Genomic DNA, 26101 nt, shown 5'->3' with positions numbered 1-26101 from the left:
ATCCTGCGATAGTACACTACCGGGTCAAGCCTATTTACCTAGACTCACATCGCCTGGGCCAGCCAACCAGCGCGGGCGACAGTGCCCGGAATGGTAAAACCGTCATTCTCGTCCACATGGGGGGTCCGTGGGGCAATAGGGGTGGTATTGAAGGTAACTGACCATACCGCTAGTCTAAACTATTTACTTACCTAGGTACCTATGGCTACGTTAGGTACCTATCTTCCATACCGAGAGCTGAAACTCTACTTTCTTCGATGATGAAAAACCGAGAATCATTTCTATTCAATAGTCAATACCTTAGGTACCTAACCTACTCCAGGTAGGTATTCAATATCAACCAAAGACGATGAATAGTAGCTTTTTTTAGTCCTCTACCAGGGTCTCCACTACAAAAACCCCAGAATAAACGAAAACGACGCTGTTCCAGCAGCTGTTGGTCGGTCCGAGACAATGCAAATATCCTCATTGATAGTATGAACTATGCTAACCTAAGCAAAAGCTCATATCATCCTAAGCTCCGCGAATTCTATATGATGGGTTGCTCCCCGAGCCCCCGCCCGCGAAATGCCAAGAACGCCGTGTTGTGATATCCTCACTGAGACCTGACCGCCGGAAACCGTCCATGTTTTACAAATATAGGCCATGATGAAATCTCTCCGGTTCCTCCGGTCCGATATTCCTTCTATTAGTTTCGTAATATTGCAAAGGTGTAGAAAACGTTGCTCGTCTTTCCGGTGCCAAGACTTATCTCCAAGCGAAACTGATCAAGACTCGGGCGTCTTCCAGGCAGGCTTTTTGCACTCCCCCATTGCGTCAATCCAGTCGTTGATGCCCTTCAAGTGCCAACCGCTGATCCATTTGGCCTTAGCGTCGCCATTATCAGGCGGCATCTTAGGCGCACCCAATTTGAAGCTCTTTGCCGTACAGCATATATCCTCGTGCCAGCGGTACTGGAAGCAGGATCGATTCCGCTTCTTCTCGTTCATGGCCTTCTTCCACGCTTCCCGGGCTGCAGCATCGCTGGGTGAAGTATCTTCAGCGACCTCCGTGTCGTTAGCAGTGCTAGGGGCGTTGCCTTCGCGTTCTATGATTCCTCGTATATCCCATTCTTCTTCATCTGGAACATCCTGGGACTCGCAGACCTTCGCACAGTTCTCCCATGATTTCCATGCCTCCTTTTCAACATCGTTCATCTCCCCTTCTTTCTTCTGCCTGTCGCGTGAATGCCCGTCCGCATGTTGTTGAGCCTCGGGATCTGGATTGAGGTAGCACACATCATCTGAGAGGTTATCCCAGTTTTCTCGCGTTACCTGCATTTTTGGTCGAATCAGGCCATCGTATATGTCCTTGATCAGAAGAACGCGCTATCAAGCGGTTAATTTCGAAACTCACGCGTGATTTACCCGATATCAGACAGGAAAGGATCAGGGCGATCAGGGAAGAGGGGAGACAGAACCGCATACTTACATCGGTCTTGCGTGTTTGCTCATACTGCCACACGTTACTGATTTCCTCCGCATTCATATGATGCATAGTAAAAATCGGTTCGCACCAATGGCCAGGTCCATAAGGAAGTGTGCTCGGCTTTTCACCGTTGATCATGGGCCAAACCTGCCGGATTTTAACCTTCTCATATTCTTCCAAGGCCTGCGCCAGCATCAAGTCGCCACAACATTCATGAGCCCCTTTGACATTATATTGCTTGACCACGCCTGGGTGATATTCAATCAAATGCTTCAATAACGTCCCGCTAAGTATATATCCGGAACCTCCATGGGCAAATGGAGTTCCCCCAATAAAGCTTCGGCTACCGAGATAGAGCTTCTCACGAGGGTTTAAGCCGGACTCTGTTTTCAGCCAGTGTACAATATTGGCCCAGAAGATATAGGTATCAGCCTCGGCGAATATATACCAGTCTCGGCCTGGGCGCATCCTCCAAGTCTGTTCCATCATTGGGAGAAACTTGTACTTGTCCAAATTCCACGCCTTTTGCCCGTCCCTCTTCGCATCAACGCATGACTTCTGCGATACGGGACATTCCTTTTGGTCACGGTAGAGGTCGAAATCAGCATTGTGGGCCTTTGCGGATTCGTCAACCTCGGCGAGGGCATCGTGGATATGGTATGGTCCAACTTGTTGTTCCTACGATCCGATTAGTATCCCTGAATATTTTGAGTTATGACGTCGTTTCGATACCGATACTAAAAACGAAAATAGGATATAAGGCATCGCACCATGTCAGAGAAGATGAGAAAGTCGGGAAGACAGTTCATTGTTGTCAGAAGATGGACGGGCATTTTGTCGAAGGTTTCTGTTGCGCCCGTCTTCATTACCAGGAGTATGCCGTCGGTATTGGGGAAGTTGGCGCAAGGGTTGCTGGCGTTGTAATATTGGTTGACCGTTTCCTCATTCCCTTCGGTATACAACGTGTTGTTGTATACTGAGCTACCAAAGTAGCTCGTGACGCTCTTGTAATAATCACGAGCATATCCGAATGAGGATACATCCCATTGCGAACGAATGTGGATGTAAGTCGCGATTAAGGTCAGGATGGCAACGCCGCCAAAGACCCTAAGCCGGCGAGAGCTGGGTGGGACAATCATGATAATAGCAGGCGCCTTGATTGTTGTAAGGCGGGTGGCATTAAGAGGAAGAGGGGAATTATCGAGACGAGCGAAAGGGCGAAAACATTGGTAAGGCAATTCCACTTAAACAGGCTCGAAGGCTTGTGAGAATTAACGTAGGATCTGGGTAACTGTTACGTGCAGTGAAGAACAACGGGGTCGAGAAAGCCCAAAAAGAAGAAGTCCCAGGTGGGATGGAAATAACCTAGAAATCATAACCACAAGTCAAAGGAGAGGTTGAAAGGGACATAAGAGAAAAAAAGAATACGATCTGGATCTTTTGGATAGGCAAGTGGAGGTTTGCGCTTACTTACATGTACAGAATATACGTACATATGTACATATGTACCTAGATTGACTTACCTGAGGTAAGAGGTAAGAGGTACGAAGGCACTTTAGATAGTACGGCAAGTGCTAACAAGTGTAGGTAGCTAATACTGCATACATAGCGTATTGCTTAGCGTGCTGCGTGGTAAGATAAAAAAAATATCTAAGAACACCTTGCAACGAGTATTGATTAGGCCGGGTAACCGGTCTAGATCTGCGGTCGTACTCTCAAAGTGGGGATACAAATACGGATAGGTAATGCCTGAGTAGGTTAGTTATTTCTGTTGGCATCAGCTCGTATCGTCCTACGAATGACAAGAAATTAGGAGTGCATCAGCAAAACCCCATTAGGTCGTATGCCTGTAAAATCATATTTAAAAATTTTTTTTTTTTTCGTACTTGATTGATACATGCAAGTTTATAGGTGTGCAAATGTTCAATTTGTGCGCGTATGTCGGATTGATCTGCCTCTATACTTTCCATTCCTATCTTTTAAAATGCTAATTAAAGAAGTAATGAGGCGGCAAGGCGGGTTGGCAGTTTACATATCACACTAATGCCGTGCTACCCACGGTCTCAGTTGTCCCCGGTCATCCCCGTATCATCAGTTTCAACCGCCAGTCGTACCCCTTACCGATTGCTAGATTATGTCATATGCTGTTTATTTGCGTCTTTGGGGTTACACAATCGGATCATCTATATGAATAAGGGGTTCATACGGATAAAGTATAGTATTAAATATTTCTGTTACCGCCTTAAATAATTATCTTAACCAAATTTCCATTTCTCAAAAGCAGAGTAACCCTTAGCTTTCAAAAGTTGCACGTCATAGTCATACACGGCATCGAAACACTCAACACCACCCGTCACTGGGCATTGAGTTTGACGTTGTTAAGGTTTGACATTTAACCCTAACTACATATAGGTAGGTAGGTACATGTACCTAATAGTTATTATTTTAGGTAGTTTTCAATATACTTCGTAAAAGCTGGGGAGAAAATACCTGTGCGTCATGATTCTTTCTGCGCCAAGCGCTTAGTTTGATGATACACCTATCATATACGAGATAGGAGGGATGAGTATAACATTCTTAACCTACGAAAGCCTATTTACATCTCCAGTTTCATTAAAGCTGGGATGATTTTTACGATGTCGTATTGAATCATTTTTATGAGTAATGTCAACAGAACGAAGACGAAGACGAAGCTGTTAACGTGGGGATTGCCAGGGTTTCCAATCACAAATCCTTATGGTTTTAAAATGCGTTGCTTCTTTACCAAATTTCGTAAGATTTGTCTTGATCTAAGTATGTAAATCCGAAAGCTGGCAAGCTGGCAATATCACGTGAATTGTGATATTCGATCTCTACTATGTACAGTATCCGAAGTGAGTATATACAGTGACGTAGATACAGATCTAACTTGGCTTAGATAAGTGCTAGTTAGGGAAGTGTATGAGGTAAGCAGTTAATAGTTAATACCTTGGCCCAAGCTTTGCGGAGCCCCGTCTAGCCGTAACTCGACGCGGTTCACGCCGTAGCTTCTATCCTCGTAGCTTGTGGGCAGGTCTGCCATGCGGTAATCGCGTCACTCTCCCGCACCTCACGGTCCTCACCTACCACACCACCACCACCATCACCATCACCATCACCACCACCACCACCAGAAAGAAACCACAACTACACCTGACCTCACCTTTTCGCACCATTCGCATCTATCAGCGCAAATATCAACCACTATATTCTAGATCGCGTTATTATCTATACATACCTAGCCTATACCCTTATACCTTATAATTGATAGAACGCTATCATACAAGCTCTCGACTTCCACTTCGCGATATCTCCAACTTCGACAAAGCTCCATCATAACAATTACAATCCCATAACAATTTCATACAACTACCATCACAATGGCAGAGCCAACTCCGACTGATATTCCGATATTATCAGCCGTCCCATCAGCTGTCGCATCAGCCGCCGGCACTCCCCAGTCTCTACCTCCTATGGACCCCGACGAGCGCGCCAAGTCCTTGCACGTGTCGCTAGCTGACCTGACGGCTAGGGCGAATGCGCTGTATGCGCAGAAGAAGTACGAGGACGCAGCCGAAGTCTTTTCCCAAGCTACCGAAATGCAGGCTGAGATCAATGGCGAGATGGCCCCCGAAAATGCGGATATTCTGTTTCTTTACGGTCGCAGTCTCTTCAAGGTTGGTCAGAGCAAGAGCGACGTCTTAGGTGGCAAGCCTGCTGGCGAGAAGAAGTCCAATGGTGCCGCAGACAAGAAATCGAAGGGGAAAAAATCACAGGCCGAAGTGTCAACTACCAATGCGACCAAGGACCAGAAGACCAAGGCAGAGGAAGGGGTTGCTCTTGTTTCTAAGAATGGAAATGAGAGTGAAAAGGTATCCGATGCCAAGAAACCGCTCTTCCAATTTACAGGTGACGAGGAGTTTGAGGACTCGGAAGAAGAGGAGGAGGCTGAAGGCGAGGAAGAAGATGAAGAAGACGATGATCTAGCTGTCGCGTTTGAGATCCTGGACTTAGCACGTGTGCTTTTCGAGAAATCTTTGGAGCGAGAAGATGAAGACTCTTCAGAAGGGAAGGGAAAGGAGAAGGCTGAAGAGGATAACCCTGCCATCAAGCATATCAAGGAACGACTTGCAGATACCCACGATCTTCTAGCAGAGATCTCCCTTGAAAACGAGAAGTATGATAACTCACTTATTCATCATCGTTATTCGTCTACCAGTACTAACAGTGGCACAGGTACCCACTAGCAATCAACGATTGCCGTGCCTCTCTAAAGTATAAAGAGGGTCTCTACTCTCAAGAGTCAGAGGTGATAGCCGAAGCGCACTTCAAACTTTCGTTAGCTCTTGAGTTTGCGTCCGTCACCTCAAGTGCCGAAGACGAAGCCGGTGCGGGACCAAAACCAGTCGACGAGAACTTACGAAAAGAAGCAGCTGAAGAGTTAGAGAAGGCTATCGCGAGCACAAAACTCAAGCTTGACGCCAAAGAGGTCGATCTCGCGATGCTCCACGCGCCTGAGGATAACGACGCCACGCGGAAGCAGATCACCGAGGTTAAGGAATTGATCGCGGACATGGAGCAACGGGTGAGTTTTTCACTTCCCCGTACACTCCCTAGTGTCGCGGTATGAGAATGATGTGACAAATAAGACTAACTACTACCAATAAAGCTTGTCGAGCTCCGAAAACCCCCCATGGACGTCAACTCGATTCTCGCATCTGATGACACCATGCTCGGAGTTTTCGGTACAGCGCTAGGCGAGTCGAGCGCGAATAAGGAAGCGAGGCTCGAGGAGGCGAAGAAGGGTGCCAAAGACGTATCCGGGCTAGTGCGCAAGAAGGCTAAAGATGACTCCAAATCCGAAACCGAGCAAGTGAAGGCGACGAATGGGAAACGCAAGGCTGAGGATACTGCGCCAGGTGAGGAAGAGACCAAGAAAACCAAGGTCGAGGAGGCCACATAGTCCTAGCTGCCGAGGCGAAGCAAGCGGAAGGAGTGAGTAAAAAAAATCGTAAGCTTGAGCACTGGAACACACTCTAGCCGTTAGACTCTTCTGAGCCCTGGGTAGACTCTCCGGCATCGTAAATAGTTGCTAAAAGGGCAGTCAAAGAGGATTGTATATTATTGTCATGTAAAACAAAAGGGCTTCAACGAAGAAGCACCACGGGACAGGCACATCCAGATCTATACTATCAGACGACAAAGGCTACGGTAGAAGAAGAAAAGGGGGAGATACGTATGGGAAATGGTGATCCCTGCTCTTAGCTACCTTAGGTAGGAACGCGAATCGCATCGTGTGCTATTATATATGTATTTGCTTTATGGTGCAGTGATGCAATTATTAGGAATTCCCTTCTATAGGTTCTATAGGGTATGTTGCTACTAATACTGTGGCTACGTAGGAGTTATTTACATACTAACCGGTCTGTATACAATATCGCCAATTCGCATCGGATTTTAACACCTCCAACTCTACATTTCTCACAAGCATACCTACCTAGGTTAGGTAGGTATAGATAGCCACTATAACTAACGATGATGCATAGTAGATATCCTCTGATGATTTTTATTTCTACCAAGCCCTCATAGAAACCGCTAAGTACCTTAACGAACACGCGACTCAATTGTATCAGCTGGGGGTGTCAACCTCAAATCAAAAGAACATAAATAAAATGGAAGTCAGCAATAACCGCAACCAGAAACGCCGCAGAACTCCCAGACAGTGCTTGCTGTTTGGCTATGTGCTAGCCGCCCTTTGGAAAACGGCGGCGGTAGCAGCATGCTAGACGTACTCATACAAATAGTTTAGGTAGGAAAGGCATTGTCTCCATATCTATGCCTGTCCCCCGAAATACTGTAGAAAATGGAAGAGAGGTAAAGAGAAAGAAGTGATGTAAACCCGTGTCATACCCGTCGTGCTTTCTTCATAGAAATAAGACCTTTTTCATCTTGAATTCCGTTCTGCCCCTGCTCGAGAAGATTCACCAACCGTCTCGCCACCGTATATTCGTCGAGATCGCGACGTTGATAGATAGGGTAACGGGAACCCGGATTCCCCTGATCTAGTCTCGCCTCCTGGGGGAGTATTAGGTTCAGACGTCAGTACAGACAACTCCGTCGGCGACTCCTGCGCCGCTTCCACAGTTAAACCATTCCGACTCCGCCGTCCCGTGCTCTCAACAGGCGTCAGCCCGCGCAAATTCGTCCCCTACGACATATCGCGACCGGTCGCCATACCTATCGTTGGGCCGGACGCCTTGCCTTTGCCCTTCGCGGCCGCGGATGATGGGGCGTTGTTCCACGATAGATAGGTGTGGTCACCGAGCTTCCGGGGCTTAATAAGGTTCGTGATGAGGAACACTAATGCTAATACAATACAGAAGCCACCGACAACGAGCCACAGTATACCTAGGAAGTTGTTCTTGCCGCCCATGACGGACAGCGTTGTGATGACAATACTCTTCCTACCCTGGTACTGATCCGTGCGGAAATCTGGTTTGATGTGTTAGTGGGTTCATGCAAGGCTACGGTTAAAATACGCAGGGATAGCTTACTATCAATAATATCCATAGAATAGGTACCCATTCTCATAGGGCTCGTATCGTTCCGCATATATAGTTTGCTAAAAGTCGGCAAACCCGCTGTACGCATCCACACAATGAAGTGTTCGTCTTCGTGCAAGTTGGGCGGGGGGTTTTCAGTAGAATAGTTGCCATCGGGGTACCGGATCTGCCAGTTAGGGGGCGGGACGATGTTGCTATAGTCGGTGCTCACCCTAGGCTTATATAGCTCTTTATCCGATTCCCAGGAGATCGAAGTGTTCTTCATAACATAAGTTTCGTTGCCCTCTGGGCCATTTGAACCTGGTGGGTTCAAAAAGATGGGGCTTTGGAAAGTGTCGTTAAATAACGAGTTGGCAATCAGGCCACAAGGATAATAGGCTCTCGAATTCGGGTGTGTACCATTAGTTGTAGCCAGGGGCTCGCAGTTGGAATCATAAACATCGGTAAGTGAGACATCATTGCCGGCAAGCTGTTTATCAAAGAAGGACTGGACGTAGCGGCGATGATTTTGGTAGAAATTTTCAAGGCGGTAGTAGAGAAGAACGGGCGGGGCCATCTCTTCAGGTATCGCAAATGTCAGAGTGCACTTGGTGAGATTCTGAACAAGGTAGTTGCCGTAAGTTTGGTTAGTTAAAGAGTGCTGCCACATGGCGTTGATTGTATTATTATCCTTGAAAGACGGAAACACCAAACTCGTGTCCATCAGTCTAGCTTCGTCGGTAGGAGAATCCCGGAAGCAGTCGGTGTAATCGATGCGAAGTTCTTTAACCTTGAAGACAAGCAGCAGTCAGCAGTGATCCAGACGTTCGCGAAAGAAGACATGTCATACTGTAGAGCTAGCATAAATCAACAGTCCACCAATAGGTGCGCATATAATTCCTATGACGAAGAAGAGCGGAATGACCGTCTTGGGCGTGAGGATTGGCTGCCATGCCTTCAATCGTTGCTGGCGAAACGCGGTATTCGCGGGTCTTCTGCTCTTCTTCTTCTCCTTGGTGTTGTCGATACTCTCGGGAGGCGACGAGTCGTCCATTATGGACTACTGAGATACTTTGGTTTTATGAGATATCGAGGGGGCGAAGGGGGAAGAGAAGGCGTCGAGTAATTCGCGATAGAACTGTGATCGGGGGGGGCCTGGAGTTTACGTCCGCCGTCTAATGAGGGACTCAAAACCCGGGGCAGCCGGGAAGTTCGTCGCTCGGTCTCGGAAATTAACGTTCAATCGGACATGGAAGCACTAAGTTTCTATATCGTATACAGTATACACCAGTGCGACGACAAGAATATTGATTGTTGATAACAGGGTAATGTCCCAGCAGTATGTTCGAAACAGAAAAGATTGATGTCGCAGACAAGAATCAGCCGTATGTAAATCTCCAGGGCTGATTGTCTGTACAATTGCGTGGCTTAGCCAATGCCAGATGCCAGATACGAACTCCACTCTTCTATCCTTAATGAAGCACAGCCACCCTGCATGATTACAAAAGACGGACCCACTCCCAGATAGGATACAGTATGTACCTAAGTAATCCGTATATCAGCACGTGATTACCCCTAAGGCCACAGGAGATATCATTAGAAGTGTAAACGACATATTGGGCCAGATGATTATAACCGACTAAATACCTCATACTCATATTAAATGGTGTTTCACTATTCTAGTACTCCTAAATGGGTCGGTATTATGAAGAGGCACGACGTGGTTCGCTACACATCCGTACGTCTTTCTTCCATAATCGTGCTTATAATAGATGTGAGTTCCAACTAGCATATAGACTATCACCCCCTCATCTTTTGCCGGTCAACTTGGCCTAGCGCTTGCCATGATTCGTCCGGACTGGTCAATACTGGAGGCCTATTTCACTCGTACATATTATGTCCGCAACTTCGACGAAATGAAAGCAATCATAAGCGACCCTGACTACCGGGGGAAGGGAGGCGATATAGAAGTTGGATGGATTGATCCTTCCAAAGGACATGTTAAAGTCGGTTGGGAGACTGTGTACATAGAAAACGGCAAGGTTGTGAATACAGTTCCAGAGGAATGAAGTCTGGTGAGTGAAACTGTATAGTGGCTATATGGAATGTATCATCCGGAGAACTGAGGATAGCTAGGATGGCGTTTCCGTTGTTCGCTGCTTGGGAAAGTTCCATTATAATACAAGCGTAGATGAATGCTTCGTCCTAGTATCTGTGGAAAATATATCAAAAGACCTGGCTCGGGCCGCTTCAGACTCTGTTGGCGCGGATCAACTGAATGCCAGTCGTTTCGTATACCGCAATGAGATCAAGATTGATGTACAACTACATGATGGAGGTATGTACTTAGCGATGAGAAGGTGGCATTGGCAGATCTCTCAAAAAGCAACGCGGGGTTAACATAATAGAAATCTGGTTGCGTTTAGATCAGCGGTCTAACCCTGATCAACGGCAAATTTATATGATCGTTATCAACGCTTTTACCAGAATCTGTTATTGAGAAACAAGATCTCACATACTTGATACAGATGGGTCGCCATCGTACCTTAACGCCAGCGCCTGTCTTAAGCGCGCCGTAACCTTCTGATATACTAGCCTTGGCACTAATCCACAATCATGTCCCGGCACAGGCCAGCTAGGCCGTGGGAGATTGATATCGGCGCCACTGTCAAGCAACAATCCAATAATTTCGGCATGTCCCAGCTCCATAGCCAACTCAACAGGCCGACCGCATGAAAACCAGATCGGGTCCTTCCCTATGTTATACTCGTATAGATCCCAAACCAGACCGTGGTAGCTAGCGTTAATATCTGCCCCATATGAGAGTAGCAACCGAACCAGGTCCGCGTTGCCTTTCTTAACCGCACGGACGAGCGGGGGTATGAATTCCTCGGATTCCTCTCGGTCGAAGAAATAGCAGCCGTTATCTTGGGGGTCCCAAGGAAGAGGCCGATCTGCTTCTTCAAACTCGCAACGGACGTCATTTTCTAGCAGGAGTTTGACCATCGGGATATCCTGCTGATACACGGCGAGGCCCAGAGCTCTCGTTGAAGCTACCCGATCAGTAGCTCGCACCAGGGTCTGGGCGATTTTTCGATTCCCCTTTTCCACTGCTTTAACTAATGCAGGCCCTCCTTTGTGCATTCCACGGACGGTAGAACTCGGAAATTTTGCATCGGCCCCCTTGCCGAGGAAGAGCCTTACCAGAGGGAGGTTTCCTTTCTCCGCAGCCCATTCTAATGGACTTACTCGCTTGGCACCAATCATTATGTTCAAATCCATTCCATATTCTAACAGTTGTAAAACAACGCGGTCATGTCCAGCTTGCAATGCTGCCTCGAGTACGTCTTGCTTCTGGGTTTGACTAGGAACAGTAGGGTCAGCGCTCTCATCTGCCACTGCTTCGTTATGCTTTAGGGGTTCCGTGTGTTGAGGAGGGACTGGCCTTTTTGCCTTCGCGAAGCCATTGTACAAGTCGAATTCACAACGAACTTCATCCCATATTAATTCCCAACTATCATCCTCTCGCGCAATTGGTTGACGGGACTCCTGGGATGGAGGATTGCTAGTTCCGGGGGCTTTGGTGGATTCAAGTGGAGGTATCCAGAGAGATACAAAATCGTCCTTCTTCTCAGGAGGGGTGTTCAAGCCATATTGCTTGAAGGAACTTGAAATAAATCTAGGACGGAAAACAGGTGTGTACTTCCTCCGAAGGACTTTATTCCAATTCACGCCGTCAAAAAAGGGATGAGATTTGACCTCTGAGGCACCTTCATTAGCTCCTAGGCGCTGCTTAGGGTTGCGGTTAAGAAGCTTAGTTATCATATCCTTAGCAATAGGAGCAAATGAGTCAGGAAACCGGACAGGTTGAGAGAGGATCTTTTGACGTATCTTACTATGGTCCTCGTCATAGAATGGGGGTAGTCCTGTCAGCATTTCGTAGAGAAAGACCCCCAATGTCCACCAGTCTGCCGCCATGGATTCAACTTGGCCAAGAAGCAATTCCGGTGCTGGATACTCAGGTGTCCCATGGTTCCCGCTCTTGGTATCATAATTGAAAAGGCCGAAGCCGCATAGAACAACATGGCCGAATAAATCAAGAAGGACATTTCTGGGTTTCAACCAGGAGAAAACCTTGCGAGTATCGTGTAGATATTCTAATGCACAGGTAATCTCAGCCACGTAAAGTCGGGATCTATCAACATCGAAACATCGATCCTTCTGAAGATGACTGAAAAGGGGCCCGCCGCCGATATATGGGGAAAGGAGGGATAGCCCCTCTGATGATTCGAAAGCAAATGAGAGCGGCGCTATAAAAGGATGGCCGACCTGGTAATCCCATATACTTTCCAATTTAGACCTAGAATTAAGCTGTGTCGTTCTAATCTTCGATTCAGCATATACTCGCTGGGTGTCTTTCTTAATAATACCGGAGGTCGATACACTGAAGATGGGTCTTCCACGCTCGAAGTCTCTCTCTTCTAACATTCTATTTCCAGGGTTCGTATATTCAAAGCTGATGCGTAGCTTCCCCATGCTATCTTGCAGTTCCAGCCAATGTGCTTCAGACTTGTCAAATGGGTTTACCCGTGCTACGCCCAGACAAATATCCCGACTCTCCGAAGAGGGACTAGGATCCCGAATGTAAAGATATATAGTCAACTCAGAAAAGCTTGAAACGTCAAACTTGCATATAGCAAACTGTGACATCCATACAGGGTTTTCGGTTGTCCCCCAGTAACAGTCGAGAATCGCCTGAGACTTTTCATAATCTAAAAGCGCATACGGATAGTGGCACCGCCTACAGACAGGCGGGCGGCACCCCGCATGGTGATTATGTTCCTCGCAGTTAGGGCGTTCCTTGTAGTTATCCGCCACGGAAAGGCCAATGCCCTCATGAAGTGTCACTGTCAAAATGCCCCCTGGGCTTGGTGTAGAAATTGATGGGTTACTCAACTCGATAAAACCGATGTCGGTCTCACTGAATTCTATAGAAGGGTATCAGCCACACAATAGGCAGCTATAGTTAACATAAATTGGTGTAGTGATAGTACTTACTTCTAGATAATTTGTCATTCATCTTGATGTTCACTTCCAATAATGTTGTGAAGCGTGAAAATCTAGGGGGCTGGAGTCAATGGCATGTTCGGTTGTATGCAGCGAAAACTTATCCCTGTAATTATGCAAGGTCTTGGCATATTTAACGCAAGGTGAATGTATATATTTTATAACAAGAGTAAATTGCACCATATGATGAGTACTTGGACTCGAAATGTCTTAGTCGAAATATACATGCTGTAGATTATTTTCATCCCGACGTCCTAAAAGCGAAGAGGATATTCATTTCAAGGCTAAAGCATTGTACATGTTTTGAGTAGGTTAATGGACAACATCGTAACCTATAATGATCTGTTTCCCAAGATGATAATATTTAGGTAATTTAGTATAGTAAGAGTCTCTAGAAAGACGATCATTAAGTACTAATTATATCAAAGCTTAAGCAATCTTATCGTTAAAATAGCAGCAATAAATCTTCATGCTCGTAAGTATTTAAGTGCTAAGTGTTTGACTTACAAATTTTCTTTCATCACAGTAGTAAGTACTAGGAATAATACTACTAGCTGGTGGAGGTGTGAAAGACGCAAGGATATTTAATTGTCGAAGATTTGGCTTAGTAAATTTAATGTACCGAAGTCTATGGTAACTGTAACTTTGCGACTTTAATAAAAGGTAGCCTAGTCATATTCATATATTACATGTAGTGTAAAATGATGTACTATCTATCTTCGAACACTTTATTATTATTGATTCAACACTTAATCCGAAATAGATACTTTCAAAGCTGTGAATTATCCTGTCCACCTCTTAAAGCCACAAAGCGTATACTTATGGTATGTAAGGTAGGATTGCCAAATAGCATCATCGCAAACAAGGCTTCCGGACCCAGGTACGGGTTGCTTTCAACCAGAGAGATAAGCAATAACCTAGGTATGGAGCATGTAACTGCAGAGTTACAATGCATGACTACCGACGGCAACGAGGTTCCTGATGCATTTCTTACCTACCCACTTAGGCATGTATCCACCTGTCTCGATCTCCAACCCTTTCGGCAATGCTCTCCCACGCCGTGATGTCAACATCGAAATCCCATCTAAGAAGAAATACGGGCAAGCCGTACCCACCTGCGGTACGCACAGGTCCACACCATCGGTCTCCACCTAATACATATCTCCGGGTCCCGAAAACAAGCAAACTATTAAAGTGGATACTCCGCCAAGATACCCTTGTGATGGGAAAGTTCTTAACTGATAAAAGGCATGTAGGAAGTAAATGATCTGAAGGGATCTATAACCCATATTAAATCCCGATCTTAAAGCCTCAGACAGTCCAAGCATGCATACAGACATACCTACCTCATAGGTAGGAACGTACCTAGTGCACGAACGTACAGATCATCAAATAGAAGCGTGAGTGGCAGATCTGTGTGACGTCAGATAGCACCGTCTATGTGACCCCATTGGACGCAGCGGTTGCCAGCGGCATGTGGAGGTTGCAAGCGGGCGCGTACGAAATAGGCAATAAAATATCCCAGCTTTGCAATTCTATTGGCTGACCACTCATACCACCCTTGGTCGATTATACAACCGCTCAAGGAGGCAAAGGTCAAGTCAATCATATCCAGGTGTCCATAGCAAGATTAATCAAACAAGCAGACTAAGTTGAGGTGAGAGAAATTAAGTATATTCATTTCAATTCATGTCCTTAGAGACTCCGTTCTATGTCGAATTAAGGCTCCGCCTAAAAGCAAAATCATTACTACCAAAGGGGTATCCTCCTAGTTTGCTGCGCCGAAAATTGTCTCCATTATTATGCCCGTAATTTGGTACGGGTCGGCGTTTGACGCCGGACGTCGGTCCTCGAAGTAGCCGTAGCCTTTGGCGGCACATTCTCGGGGAATACGGATCGAGGCACCTCGGTTGGCGATACCGTAGCTGAACTGGTCAATAGTGCCAGTCTCATGTCGGCCAGTCAGACGCGCCTCGTTGCCTTCACCGTAGACGGCAATGTGCTCCTTGTGTCGGCCTTCAAGCTTCTTGATCGCCGCTTCGATGTGCTATACAAATTATTAGTAAGTGATACAAATGACCGGTAAGCGCCTTTAATCATACCTTCATGCCGCCCTCGACGCGCATTTCCTTGGTGGAGAAGTTGCTGTGGAGACCAGCACCGTTCCAGTCACCAGGGATGGGCTTAGGCTGGACGGAGATCTTGGCACCGAATTCCTCGGCAACACGGTGAAGAAGGAAGCGAGCCATCCAGAGCTGGTCGCCCATCTCGATTCCCTCGCAGGGACCGACCTGGAATTCCCACTGGGCAGGCATAACTTCGGCGTTGGTGCCCGAGATCTTGATGCCGGCGTAAAGGCAAGCCTTGTAGTGAGCATCGACAATATCACGGCACATCACCCTGCCAGCGCCAACACCGCAGTAGTACGGTCCCTGAGGAGCAGGGTAGCCGTTCTTGGGCCATCCATAGGGTCTGTCCTCCATGTCGAAGAGAGTATACTCTTGCTCGAGGCCAAACCACGGAGCGTGCTCAGCATGAGCTTCCATCAGCTTGGCGCACTCATGGCGGTAGTTGTACTTGTTGGGCGTGCCATCGGCGTTCCAGCATTCAGCAAGGACTAGGATGTTGGGAACGCCTCGCATGGGGTCGGGGTAGACCGCAACGGGTCGTAGGTAGACATCGCTGTTGTCACCCGGAGCTTGGTCGGTGGAGGAACCGTCGAAGTTCCATACGGGAAGATCTTCAGGCTTGAAGTTACCATCCTTAGGAACCGAGGTGATGGTCTAGATATGTGGATGTACAGTTAGCATATATCCGCAACCACACGCTCCTGAAACGTGAATGAACCTCTGGCGTAGGACATAAAAGAAGCGGTACAGTGGAATTGAATAATGATAGTAGTCGCCACTAAGCGTAGGATACGAATGATGACGCCGATTGCCCACTTGCCCACATGCGCCACAGCTAAGCGGGTGCCGGAAAGGCGCGCTCTCGACAAAGAATTGCAGCTCGCAGCATTGTGGGTCGAGGGTATTCTCGGCAATAGGGAGTGTAGAGGATAAGTGCCAAGTGGGCGAGGTCGGAGTAAGCCGGTTCTCTTCTCCATCGAGTTCGAACCGGTCAAGACCTAAACAGGGATCCACGAGCCTAGAAAAGCCCCAAACTGACAACAGCCCACGAATTGAATCTCATGGGAGTTGATCAGAAAAATCAGGGTCCTCTCGTACGTAGGTTCCGGCCAATTCCCGCGCAACTAGTAATGCGCCGAGAAGGGGCCTGACACGAGAGTATCAATAGGAACGCAGGCCATTCGACCGAGATAAGGGGTGAGAATATAGATTGCGTACCTTGCTCTTAGATCGCACATGGCCGTGGGCATCGATCCAGATGTACTCCGCCATGGCGTTTCCCTTCTGGTCGAGCTTCATGTACTTCATCAACTATCACGATAAGTCAGCACTATTGTTCGCAAGGCGGACAGTCGCAGTCGCAGCCGCAACGCTGGTTGCCAATGATGCGCTTTGTCCATTTGTTAGGGGTGATCGCGTGCTCACGTTCTCAGTGTACGAGACATAGTGGTTGTCGGCCTAGAAAAGGGATTCTGTTAGCAAATCTTCACGTAAATTGAGGGGTAATTGGCTGAGGATGGAAGGTCGGCGGGGTTTTGATGCAGGGCAAGGCTCACCATCTTTGCGGTATTGGATAACTAAGTCGACTTAGGAGTAGGTTTTATTTATTTTTTTTGGCGATGCAGATTCGCAGATCGTGTTGTTCTTAAAAGACAAACGTTGAACGAAAGAAGGATATTTATCCACGAGAGGAATGAAAGTTTGGGAGGAGAGGCGATAGGAGAGAATCAAAGAAGGAAGCAACTGCGGGGGACGCTGAGGCTTTTATGTGGGAATTTCCGTCAACCGGAGAGGCCCTCTATTGGAACTGTGTCCAAGGCAGGTACAACTCAGTTACTGTAAAAGATAAGGCGCCTTGTTCTAGCTCGTGGCGCTGAAAGTTCAGCATATGTAGGTACCTAAGGTACCTCCTACGGTACATAAACGAATTACACCTGTGTACAAGTGAACGGGTACATAATTACAGGTACTGATATTGGATTGCACACTGTTACGCTATTAGCTGATACGCTGCAGGGCCTGTGGACTTCTATGCCCGCCTTCTGGAGCTTGGAGCTTAGGGGGTCCCACAGTTCCATTGCTCCTGCAACCTGTACACCTGCACACCTGCACTGTTGTTGCACTTTAATAGTTGATATGTTGCTTCCTATTAGTCCTCCCTCCCCTCCTTGCTTTAATCCTCCTACCCCTTTGGCAGTGGGGTTGATGGGGGTACATGATATGCATCTCAGACATCTTCTACTTCAATACACGCCGCCACTTATCGGTATCGTGTAGGTCAGCTCGGATAACTCAACTTAAACCAACCTAGGTAGCTCGTGGTAGGTAGCCCATAGTCAGATTTCTAGCTGTTATCAGATTGGATGAACTTATCTACCTAAGGTTACCCAAGTACCTAATGATATCCTCCTTTTTGTGGCCTTCTAGAACTCTTGCCAACATCTTTATTCCCTTAACCGCTGCAATTATCCGCTTCGACTAACACCGCCTTGTGCCTGGAACATCGGATCCGATGTCGTGGAACCCGCCTCGAGTTGTCTAACACGTTGCCGCGCTGAATTCCCTTGCGCCACGGATATATAGATCGGTACCGAGCTCTATTATCGAGGGCCTAGCTTCATGACAACTCAACAGGATGCCTTCTTAACTTCTTAACTTCTCATGACTATTATTTACCACACTCAAGGCTCTAAATTATCAATTTGCAGAAATTGAGTATGTCATTGACTATGCTGATCTTAGTGCCGGAACGGCTACGGGCTACGCAGCATGTGCAGTAGGCTTTCTGCACACGCCATCAAAACAAAAGCATCGTGGTCGATCACAACAAAACTGGTTCAGAGTTTTAAAACATGCAGTGGGGGAAACAGTTAATTCGAATCGGTTCCTAACAGTGCTTTGCTTTGTATTAACTAAGTCTGATAGTTATATGTTTACCTAACTGTCTCGCTGTTGGTTGACCCTTTATGCTACATCTAGTCCCTTGTATGCAACGCAGGCGGGAGTGATTTCGTCACCTATCGTAACCTTGCTTAGCACAGTAATTGAATTGTAATGGAGCCGGAAGCTTGCTTAGTAGAATTGAGACGAACGGACTGACTCGAATATGGAGATGATGCTTGACTTTTCTGAACCCGAATTGCCGCCGCCGCTAAGTTTCAATCCAACCATCTGATATTGTGGATATTTTCACGAACAAAGCAATAATGTGTGGGGAATATGGAAATATACTTAATTGTGTACTGAGCCAAGACTAAGGCCCGCGATTCGGACCATAGGGGTTTGAGTCATTAATTACGGTAATTTGGCGTTGTTCGAGTTTTTCTTTATTCAATCCGTCCCGAGTTGATCACTACAAAGTCTGGTATTTGTTTGCTTACCTAGGTAGTTACTGGTTGTGAAAGACGGGAAACCAATGTTGAGACTGTATACTCAAGTTACTCCCTAGGTATATTAGGTACCTACTTACTTTTATATGCAGTTGCCCATAAGTAGAGGCGAGGGGCGTAAATTGTATCACCGAGATGTGTTATATTGCCAACTTGCTTTTAAAATAGAATTAATTTACTCTTTTCTCGTTTCTGTTGATCTGGTCTTCCTGTTACTTCTAGTCAGTTGTTTGTTTGGTACTACTAACTACCCCATAAACTAGAACTTCAGTTTGTACCTATATCGTCCCGTAACGATTGAAAATTTTGTAGTTCGCTTAATCCCGAATCCTTTACTATTCGGCTTTGAGACCCTAGGCCGAACCCCCATTATCTAATTCAAATTTTTACAAATAGATTTCTTGATGGTTGTGTGACACTGACATAAAGGCACCTTATTGATAATAAGATGCCCTTATTGTAGATAAAAGAAGAAGAAATAAAATACCCAACTTTACTAGATAAAAGGATCGGATATCTACTATTATTGGAATATAAAAACATACTATACCTAACTAGCCTTAAATAAATTCTTTCCTCCTTAAATACTCATTATACACCAATCTTAACATTATTATTTATTATTATTTTATTTATTACTTTTACTATATATACGTATTTATTAATATTAATTAATATTACTAAATAATAATAATATAAATTAATAAGGTTAGAAAAATTACTATTATTTTAATTTAAAAATTTTTATTGTAATAATATAAGTAATATTAATACCTTTTTTTATATTATTTCCGTAATTTATAATAAGCTATAATTTTATTTTTTTATATAATTTATTTATATTTCTAGCAAATTATTGCGATTTAAACCTTTTATTTATAGAATTATTATTACCCATATTATTAATCTTTTTTATTATATCCCAAAAAATATAAGTAAAAAATTTAGCGTAAGCGTAGATTTACGTTATATACGATTTTATTAAGTAAGAAAATATAAATAAATTATATAAATTTTTAAGTTATTTTTTTAGTCGGATATTTATGTTTAATATAATATTTAACTATATAATAATATAATGGAAAAGAATTAATTTTTAAATAGTTATGTTTGAATAGAAAGTAATATAAATACTTCTTATATTAATAAATTTTAAAACTATTGATAATAAGGTATTATATATACGTTTAACTAAGGAAATAATGGTTAAATATTAAAAACGATTTAAAAAATTTACGGTAAATAATTTTAAAATATTACTAAAATAATTATAATTAGTGTTATGAAATATATTAATATAAAAAAATATTTATATAGAAAAATATAACATTAATTATACAAAAATACTTATTAATCTTATATTACTACATAATTTATCTATATAAAATATTATTAAATTAAAAATAATAAAAATAAAATAGCTTAACGTATTAATATAAAAAATTTTAATTTATAAAATCGAAAAAAGATTGGTATACCCTGTTATATATGCGTTTATATAATTATAAGCGTTAACATAATAATATTAGGTAATTTTTAATCTACAAACGCCAATATATACAGTTACACCTATAAAGTAGGCCTTAATATAAAATACTACGCTTTAAATCCTACCTTCTTCCAACCTATAATACGTATTACTTACTTTATAACTAAAATAAATACTACCCCCTACTTTTAATTAATTATTATTAATCCCCAACGTTTTGCCACCAACCCAATAATTAAAACCTACTTCCTAATTCCTTAACCAACTACCGCTTCTAGTATACTTTTCCTTCCCTCCTTCCTATATATTTAACCTTAACTTGCCATTATAAAATATACTAAATTATTTATAATAATTAATGCAACTTTAATAAAATAATCAAAATAGTATTTAAACATTATCCAACCCCCCTTCCCTTCCCTTATCGGCTTAATAAAAGCTATCCGTATCTTTCGTAAAATAATAAAAGTATAATTTAAAATATAATCCCAAATATAAAACTAACTAAATATAATTTTCTTTCCCAATTATAAAAAATATGTTTAAACCCCCTAAACCACTACTAGATAATTTATATATAACGTTAACAGTTTCACTAAATGTTAAACCAAACAAAAAAAATTAACTTACTAAAGATTATAATTTTTTTTTTTAAATAATTTTATTATCTTTATAAATACCTAACCCTTCCGCCTAAACCCCAATACTTATTAATAATTAATAAATTTAAATTTATTATAATATTTTTTTGGTATAAATCCTTAATAAAATATACCTTTCAATAATTATAAATTATTTTAAAAAGGTTTGAAATAATAAAAATAATTATATAAGGAAAATATATAATATTTTTAAAAATAAATTTCGATTTTTCCTAAATGTATACTATATAATAGGAATTTAATAGATATAATTCTATGTTGTATTTTTTATTATTTTTATCAAAAAAATAGTAATTTATTTTTTTTATAATATATTTAAATATTAGTATTTTGTAAATATATATATGGTTATAAAATAATATTTTAATATGGAATAAAACAAAATATAATACCACCAAAACTGGATAGTTATTATTTTCTATAATATAAAAATTAAAAAAAAAAATAAAAGTAAATCTAATATAAAAATATTACAAATCATACTTAATAAATTATTATTATATTAACACATTCTCAAATCTAACTTTAAAAAAAAATAATAATTTATTATAGCTATATATAAAATATATCATAGTATATTATAATTATAGTATATATTATTCATTTTATTATATCATTTTAAAAAATTAATTAATAAATTTCAAATATTTATTAAAACGTTTAAAAACTTTAAAAAGATATATTAATTTATGGTAAGTATTAATAATAAAAATAATAATAATAATAAGTATAATATTAGTTAATATTATATTAATTATAAATATTATTGTAACGATAAGGGCGGTAAATATAATATTTATTAAAAGATGTTAAAGTATTGGAAATGTTGTTGTTGGATATATAAAAAAAAAAAATATTGGTTAATTAAATATTTAAAAAAAAAATATAAAGAGGTTAGAACCTAATAGAAGGTTAAAAGAGGTTAAATAAAAAAAAATTATATAATTTTTTTAGTTGGATACAAAGGTATTAAAAATTTTAACGTAGAAAAGTTTGAGGAGTTTATTAGAAAAAAAAAAAAGCTAAAAAGTTAATATATAATTACGATTTATTTTTTAAATAAATTTTTTTAATATTAATTTAATTTATAAATATTAAATCTTAAAAAATTTATTAATAAATCTGATATTGATATTATATTTATTTTTAATTAATATACGAAAAATATATTCCAAAATATTATACCAAATACGGAAGTAGTATAAGTATTAACCGCAAATAAAGGTTAATATTAAGTTTTTACCAATAAAAACTTAAAATATTGTAATAACTTAAATATTAATTACGTTAGCAAAATTAATATATATTTTAAAAATAATTTACTTATTAAATTATTAAAAACTATAATAGTTAATATTTTGTTTGGTAAGGTAAATTTTTATGTAATAAAAATAAATATTTTGTTTTTTTTTTTTATTAAAGATATAGACTATTTAGAAATGTATTTTAATAATATTACTAACCAATTAATTAGTAAAAACGGTATAATAGTTAAAATTATATAAAAATAAGAATATTTATGGTTTTAGTTTAATAATATTATTTATTTTATAAAGGTAAAATTGTGTTATTTGTATATACGTTTTGGCTATTTATCTATTAATAAATTTTATAATCTATTTAATAAAGTAGGATATAAGGTAAGTATTAAAAACCTTAAAAAAATTAATAAATTCTACCACTATTATTAGGTTAAAAATAAAATACTTTAACGTTTTAAATTTAGCCTTAAAAACCTTAATATAGATTTTAATTATAAAATAATTACTAACATTATATACCTAAACAAGAAACCGATTTTTTACATAATCAACATAATAATAAAGTTTTAAACAGCTTGATTTATAAAGAGCATTTCCACCAAAAAAACCTAAAAAATATTTAAGTAATGTTAGATCAATATATATCTAGAATTATTAGATATTTTTAACTATAATATAAGTATCAATTTTAATAGTATTAAATTTTGTAATAAGGTTTACTTTATAAAAATTATTTATAATTAAATATCTATCAAAATATATTAGTTAATTAATAAGATAGAAAAATATCACAACCCAATTCAAAAAATATATAAAATTATTTTTGAAGAAGTATAAAAATTAAAAAAAACTTATTTATAAATGACAATTAAGGCTGTAAATAATATAATAAACCTAAACAATTTTGTCTTTATTTTATTAGTTTTTAGTGCTTATTTAAAAATTAACATAAACTCTTCCCCTATATAATTATAATTGGAAAAGGTTTAAACAATATAAAAGGCTATAATCAAAATTAAAAAGGTTAAAACGTAAAAAACCATCCATAACGCCATAAATATAAGAAATAAACTAAACATCCTAAAAACATTACCCATATTATTACCTATTAATAATAGTATATTAATCTACCGTAAAAAAGGCGGATAGAAAAAATTATATAAAATTATTACCATTACAGATAAAGACGTAATTATTATATTAAATACGTTAAAAGGCATTTCGATTTTCTAAAATATATATGTTAAGTTATATAAATAATTAAAAGAAAATTTTAAAATTTATTTACTGCTACCGCTATTTTAATTTAATCTTAATAAATATAAGGTTATACTTAATAAGAATTTAAATATATTTATTATAAATATAATATATATTAATATAAAAGAAAAAAATAATTATGCCTTTATTTTAAAATTATAATTAAACAAAAAAATAATTGCGTTAAAAAAGTTGTATAAGGCTTTTAATATAAAGGAATTTAATATTTTTTTTACAAATAGTATCTTATAATCTAAAATATATAATAAAGTATTTTACCAAAATATAATTATATTTAAATTTTGTATAATTTGTAAAATTAAAGGAAAAAATATGTTAGTATTATATAAAAAATTATAATTTATAGTATAAGACTATAAAAACCCTAAAAAAAACTTTATTATAACATATATTCCAATAATTTAATATATTAGTTAATACTTAATATTAACTCTAGTATCTATATTATAATAGTAAGATATAAAGGTAATAATCTAAAATATTATTATAGTATATATATAATTTAAAATTTTTATGTAAAGGATAATATATATATACCTATCCTTAAAATTAAAAAATAAATACCCTAAAAAAATGCTATTATAAATAATCAAATTTTTATACGGATTTGCGAAATTAAATATGTATTAATTTAAAATTTATTTTAAGTATTATTAAAAAAAATTAAATATAATCTTGTTAATATTTAACCTGTATTTATTAATTATAAAGTTAAATTGATTATTTGGAATTATAGGTTTATAAATAAATAATATATTAAATATTGGTATAATGGAGTTTTTGGCCGAAAAAGATAAGATTTTTGTAAGAATAAATATTAAAGTAAAATTTTAAAAAGTTTTAGAATTAGGCGTAATTAAAGATTTTAATAAATTATAAATTATAATTTATAAAAAAATAATTTTTACTATTTAGAAGAGATAAATGGAAAGGTTGGAAGAATTAAATTTAAAAATACCCGATATAATTAAGAAATTTATAGAATAACGTATAAAAGATATTTATATTGTATTTATTTGCTAATTTGAAGTAGCTTTTAACTATTTTATAGCAATGTAATATATAAAACTTAAACTAAAAAAAATTAAAGCCTTTAACGTAAAAATTAAATAGTAGGTAGATTATAAAGATTAAAGCTTTAGGTATGTAAAATTGAATCCTTAAGACCTATGCCTATACGTTTTTGTAAACAGCTTATTTATCAATAATAAAAATATAAACTTTTAAATTAATTATATTATAATATTTGATAATAAAAGACCTATAAATTATAATAACGAAATATAATTTATTAATAATATTATTTATTAGTTATTTATTAAATATAAACATATTATACATAATATATTTACTAATAAAATTTATAAAATAATATAGGGCTTTAATATGGATTATGTTATTTATAATATTATTAATACTATTTTAAACCAACTAAACTTCTTAATAATCTTTTTTGTTTTATGTATAAACTTTTTCTTGTTATATTAATACTTTATTTAAATAGGTAATATTAATAAAAAAAGATTAATAATTAATTTTATAGCTTTAAAATAATTGTATAAAAATAGGGAAATTAATAATATCTAATAAATATATAATAATTACAATCCAATGAATACAATAATAAAAACGTCCCCAAATAAAGCTATAAAAATATTAATAAAAAATAACTAAATTAATTTATGTTTAGAAGGGTAAGTAAAATGTAGGAAAATTAAAAATAATATTAAATTAACGCAATAATAGATTATTAAAACCAATTATTAATATTAACTTAAACGTAAGTTATTATAAGAAATAAAAAAGAATATATTAAGAATAAAATAATATGATATATATTGGCGCAATTTTATTTATAAAATAATTCTTAATTTAAATTATTACGGTTTTATTCTTTAATTATCATAAATATATATAATTATAAATGTATAAAACCATAAATGTATAATAACATATATCCAAATTAACATAAATATACGTTAATATAAATTTTAAAATTTTATTTATTTAAGTTATATTTTGTAATTAATTAATTGCAAAAAAAAAATAAAGTAAGTAATAATTGTATAATATTAATATAAAAATACCTTATTAATAATAAAATATCTTTATTATAAATAAAGAAAGAAAAGATAAAATACCCGATTTTATTGGATAAAAGGGTTGGGTATCTACTATTATTGGAATATAAGAATATGTTATACTTAATTAGTTTTAAATAGATTCTTCCTTCCTTAAATATTTATTATATATTAGTTTTAATATTATTATTTATTATTACCTTATTTATTGTTTTTATTATACGTACGTACCTATCAACATTTCTCAACATCTACAGGGCTATGTGTAATCGAGTTACATCCAGACGATAGCAAACTCATGATATTATTCATTCTGAATGGAACCTTTTGTCGTCCAACCACAAAACCGTTCTTTCAGCTTACAAAGTATTAAAGTATTGATGTACATATCTTTATACATCATATGGATAGCTGACCCCAAACTTTTGTATCAAGGTAGATTGCGGGGTTGGTACGACGCCAAAGCATTTAGCGTTGTCACCGGCGTCTTATGTTATCGTCGGCTTATAATTGGCTACTTGACCTTTCTATTGCTTAATTCCATCTAGTACACAGTACGTAAGTATTCAGGGCGAGCAAGGTCTGCAATTGGACCCCTCCAACTCTATTTTTGGATGAGGAATTTTCAACTTTACAGTATTAATCCCTCACCGTTTGTTCTTGACATTTTAGATCACCTGAAAATTTCGAGATGTCTTTTTATTCCACCCTCGT

At 38.7% G+C, this 26101-nt stretch overlaps 6 protein-coding genes across 6 annotated transcripts; 2 read left to right on the top strand and 4 right to left on the bottom strand.

The window, feature by feature from the left end:
* Positions 1 to 618: 618 nt before the first annotated feature.
* On the bottom strand, positions 619 to 3053 carry F4813DRAFT_54383 (glycosyltransferase family 31 protein). Its single transcript, XM_049248629.1, has 4 exons — positions 2942 to 3053; positions 2238 to 2728; positions 1471 to 2145; positions 619 to 1367 (listed from the first exon to the last, which is right to left on the bottom strand). The coding sequence occupies exons 2-4, from the start codon at positions 2604 to 2606 to the stop codon at positions 768 to 770; spliced, it is 1644 nt and encodes a 547-aa protein (XP_049100087.1). The 5' UTR covers positions 2607 to 2728; positions 2942 to 3053; the 3' UTR covers positions 619 to 767.
* A 1539-nt stretch (positions 3054 to 4592) lies between these two features.
* On the top strand, positions 4593 to 6807 carry F4813DRAFT_357425 (uncharacterized protein). The gene is made up of 3 exons (XM_049243119.1): positions 4593 to 5662; positions 5722 to 6070; positions 6155 to 6807. The coding sequence occupies exons 1-3, from the start codon at positions 4866 to 4868 to the stop codon at positions 6446 to 6448; spliced, it is 1440 nt and encodes a 479-aa protein (XP_049100086.1). The 5' UTR covers positions 4593 to 4865; the 3' UTR covers positions 6449 to 6807.
* Positions 6808 to 7629: 822 nt separating this feature from the next.
* Positions 7630 to 9440, bottom strand: F4813DRAFT_395866 (LEM3/CDC50 family protein; the record flags this gene model as incomplete). Its single annotated transcript, XM_049247755.1, has 4 exons — positions 8878 to 9440; positions 8040 to 8817; positions 7723 to 7977; positions 7630 to 7658 (listed from the first exon to the last, which is right to left on the bottom strand). The coding sequence occupies exons 1-4, from the start codon at positions 9079 to 9081 to the stop codon at positions 7630 to 7632; spliced, it is 1266 nt and encodes a 421-aa protein (XP_049100085.1). The 5' UTR covers positions 9082 to 9440.
* Positions 9441 to 9586: 146 nt separating this feature from the next.
* F4813DRAFT_357420 (uncharacterized protein) lies at positions 9587 to 10515 on the top strand. Its single transcript, XM_049243118.1, has 2 exons — positions 9587 to 9765; positions 9824 to 10515. Exons 1-2 carry the CDS (start codon positions 9691 to 9693, stop codon positions 10094 to 10096), a joined length of 348 nt encoding a protein of 115 aa, XP_049100084.1. The 5' UTR covers positions 9587 to 9690; the 3' UTR covers positions 10097 to 10515.
* F4813DRAFT_357419 (protein kinase) lies at positions 10498 to 13120 on the bottom strand. Its single transcript, XM_049243117.1, has 2 exons — positions 13086 to 13120; positions 10498 to 13015 (listed from the first exon to the last, which is right to left on the bottom strand). The coding sequence occupies exons 1-2, from the start codon at positions 13105 to 13107 to the stop codon at positions 10539 to 10541; spliced, it is 2499 nt and encodes an 832-aa protein (XP_049100083.1). The 5' UTR covers positions 13108 to 13120; the 3' UTR covers positions 10498 to 10538.
* Positions 13121 to 14752: 1632 nt separating this feature from the next.
* F4813DRAFT_357414 (glutamine synthetase) lies at positions 14753 to 17003 on the bottom strand. The gene is made up of 5 exons (XM_049243116.1): positions 16780 to 17003; positions 16649 to 16681; positions 16442 to 16534; positions 15197 to 15877; positions 14753 to 15141 (listed from the first exon to the last, which is right to left on the bottom strand). Exons 1-5 carry the CDS (start codon positions 16780 to 16782, stop codon positions 14863 to 14865), a joined length of 1089 nt encoding a protein of 362 aa, XP_049100082.1. The 5' UTR covers positions 16783 to 17003; the 3' UTR covers positions 14753 to 14862.
* Between the last annotated feature and the right edge of the window lie 9098 nt (positions 17004 to 26101).

The sequence above is a fragment of the Daldinia decipiens genome, assembly GCF_022478715.1.
Source record: "Daldinia decipiens strain CBS 113046 unplaced genomic scaffold F4813scaffold_14, whole genome shotgun sequence".
NCBI classification, from domain to species: Eukaryota; Fungi; Ascomycota; class Sordariomycetes; order Xylariales; family Hypoxylaceae; genus Daldinia; species Daldinia decipiens.
This window is presented reverse-complemented; position numbering and strand designations above follow the sequence as displayed.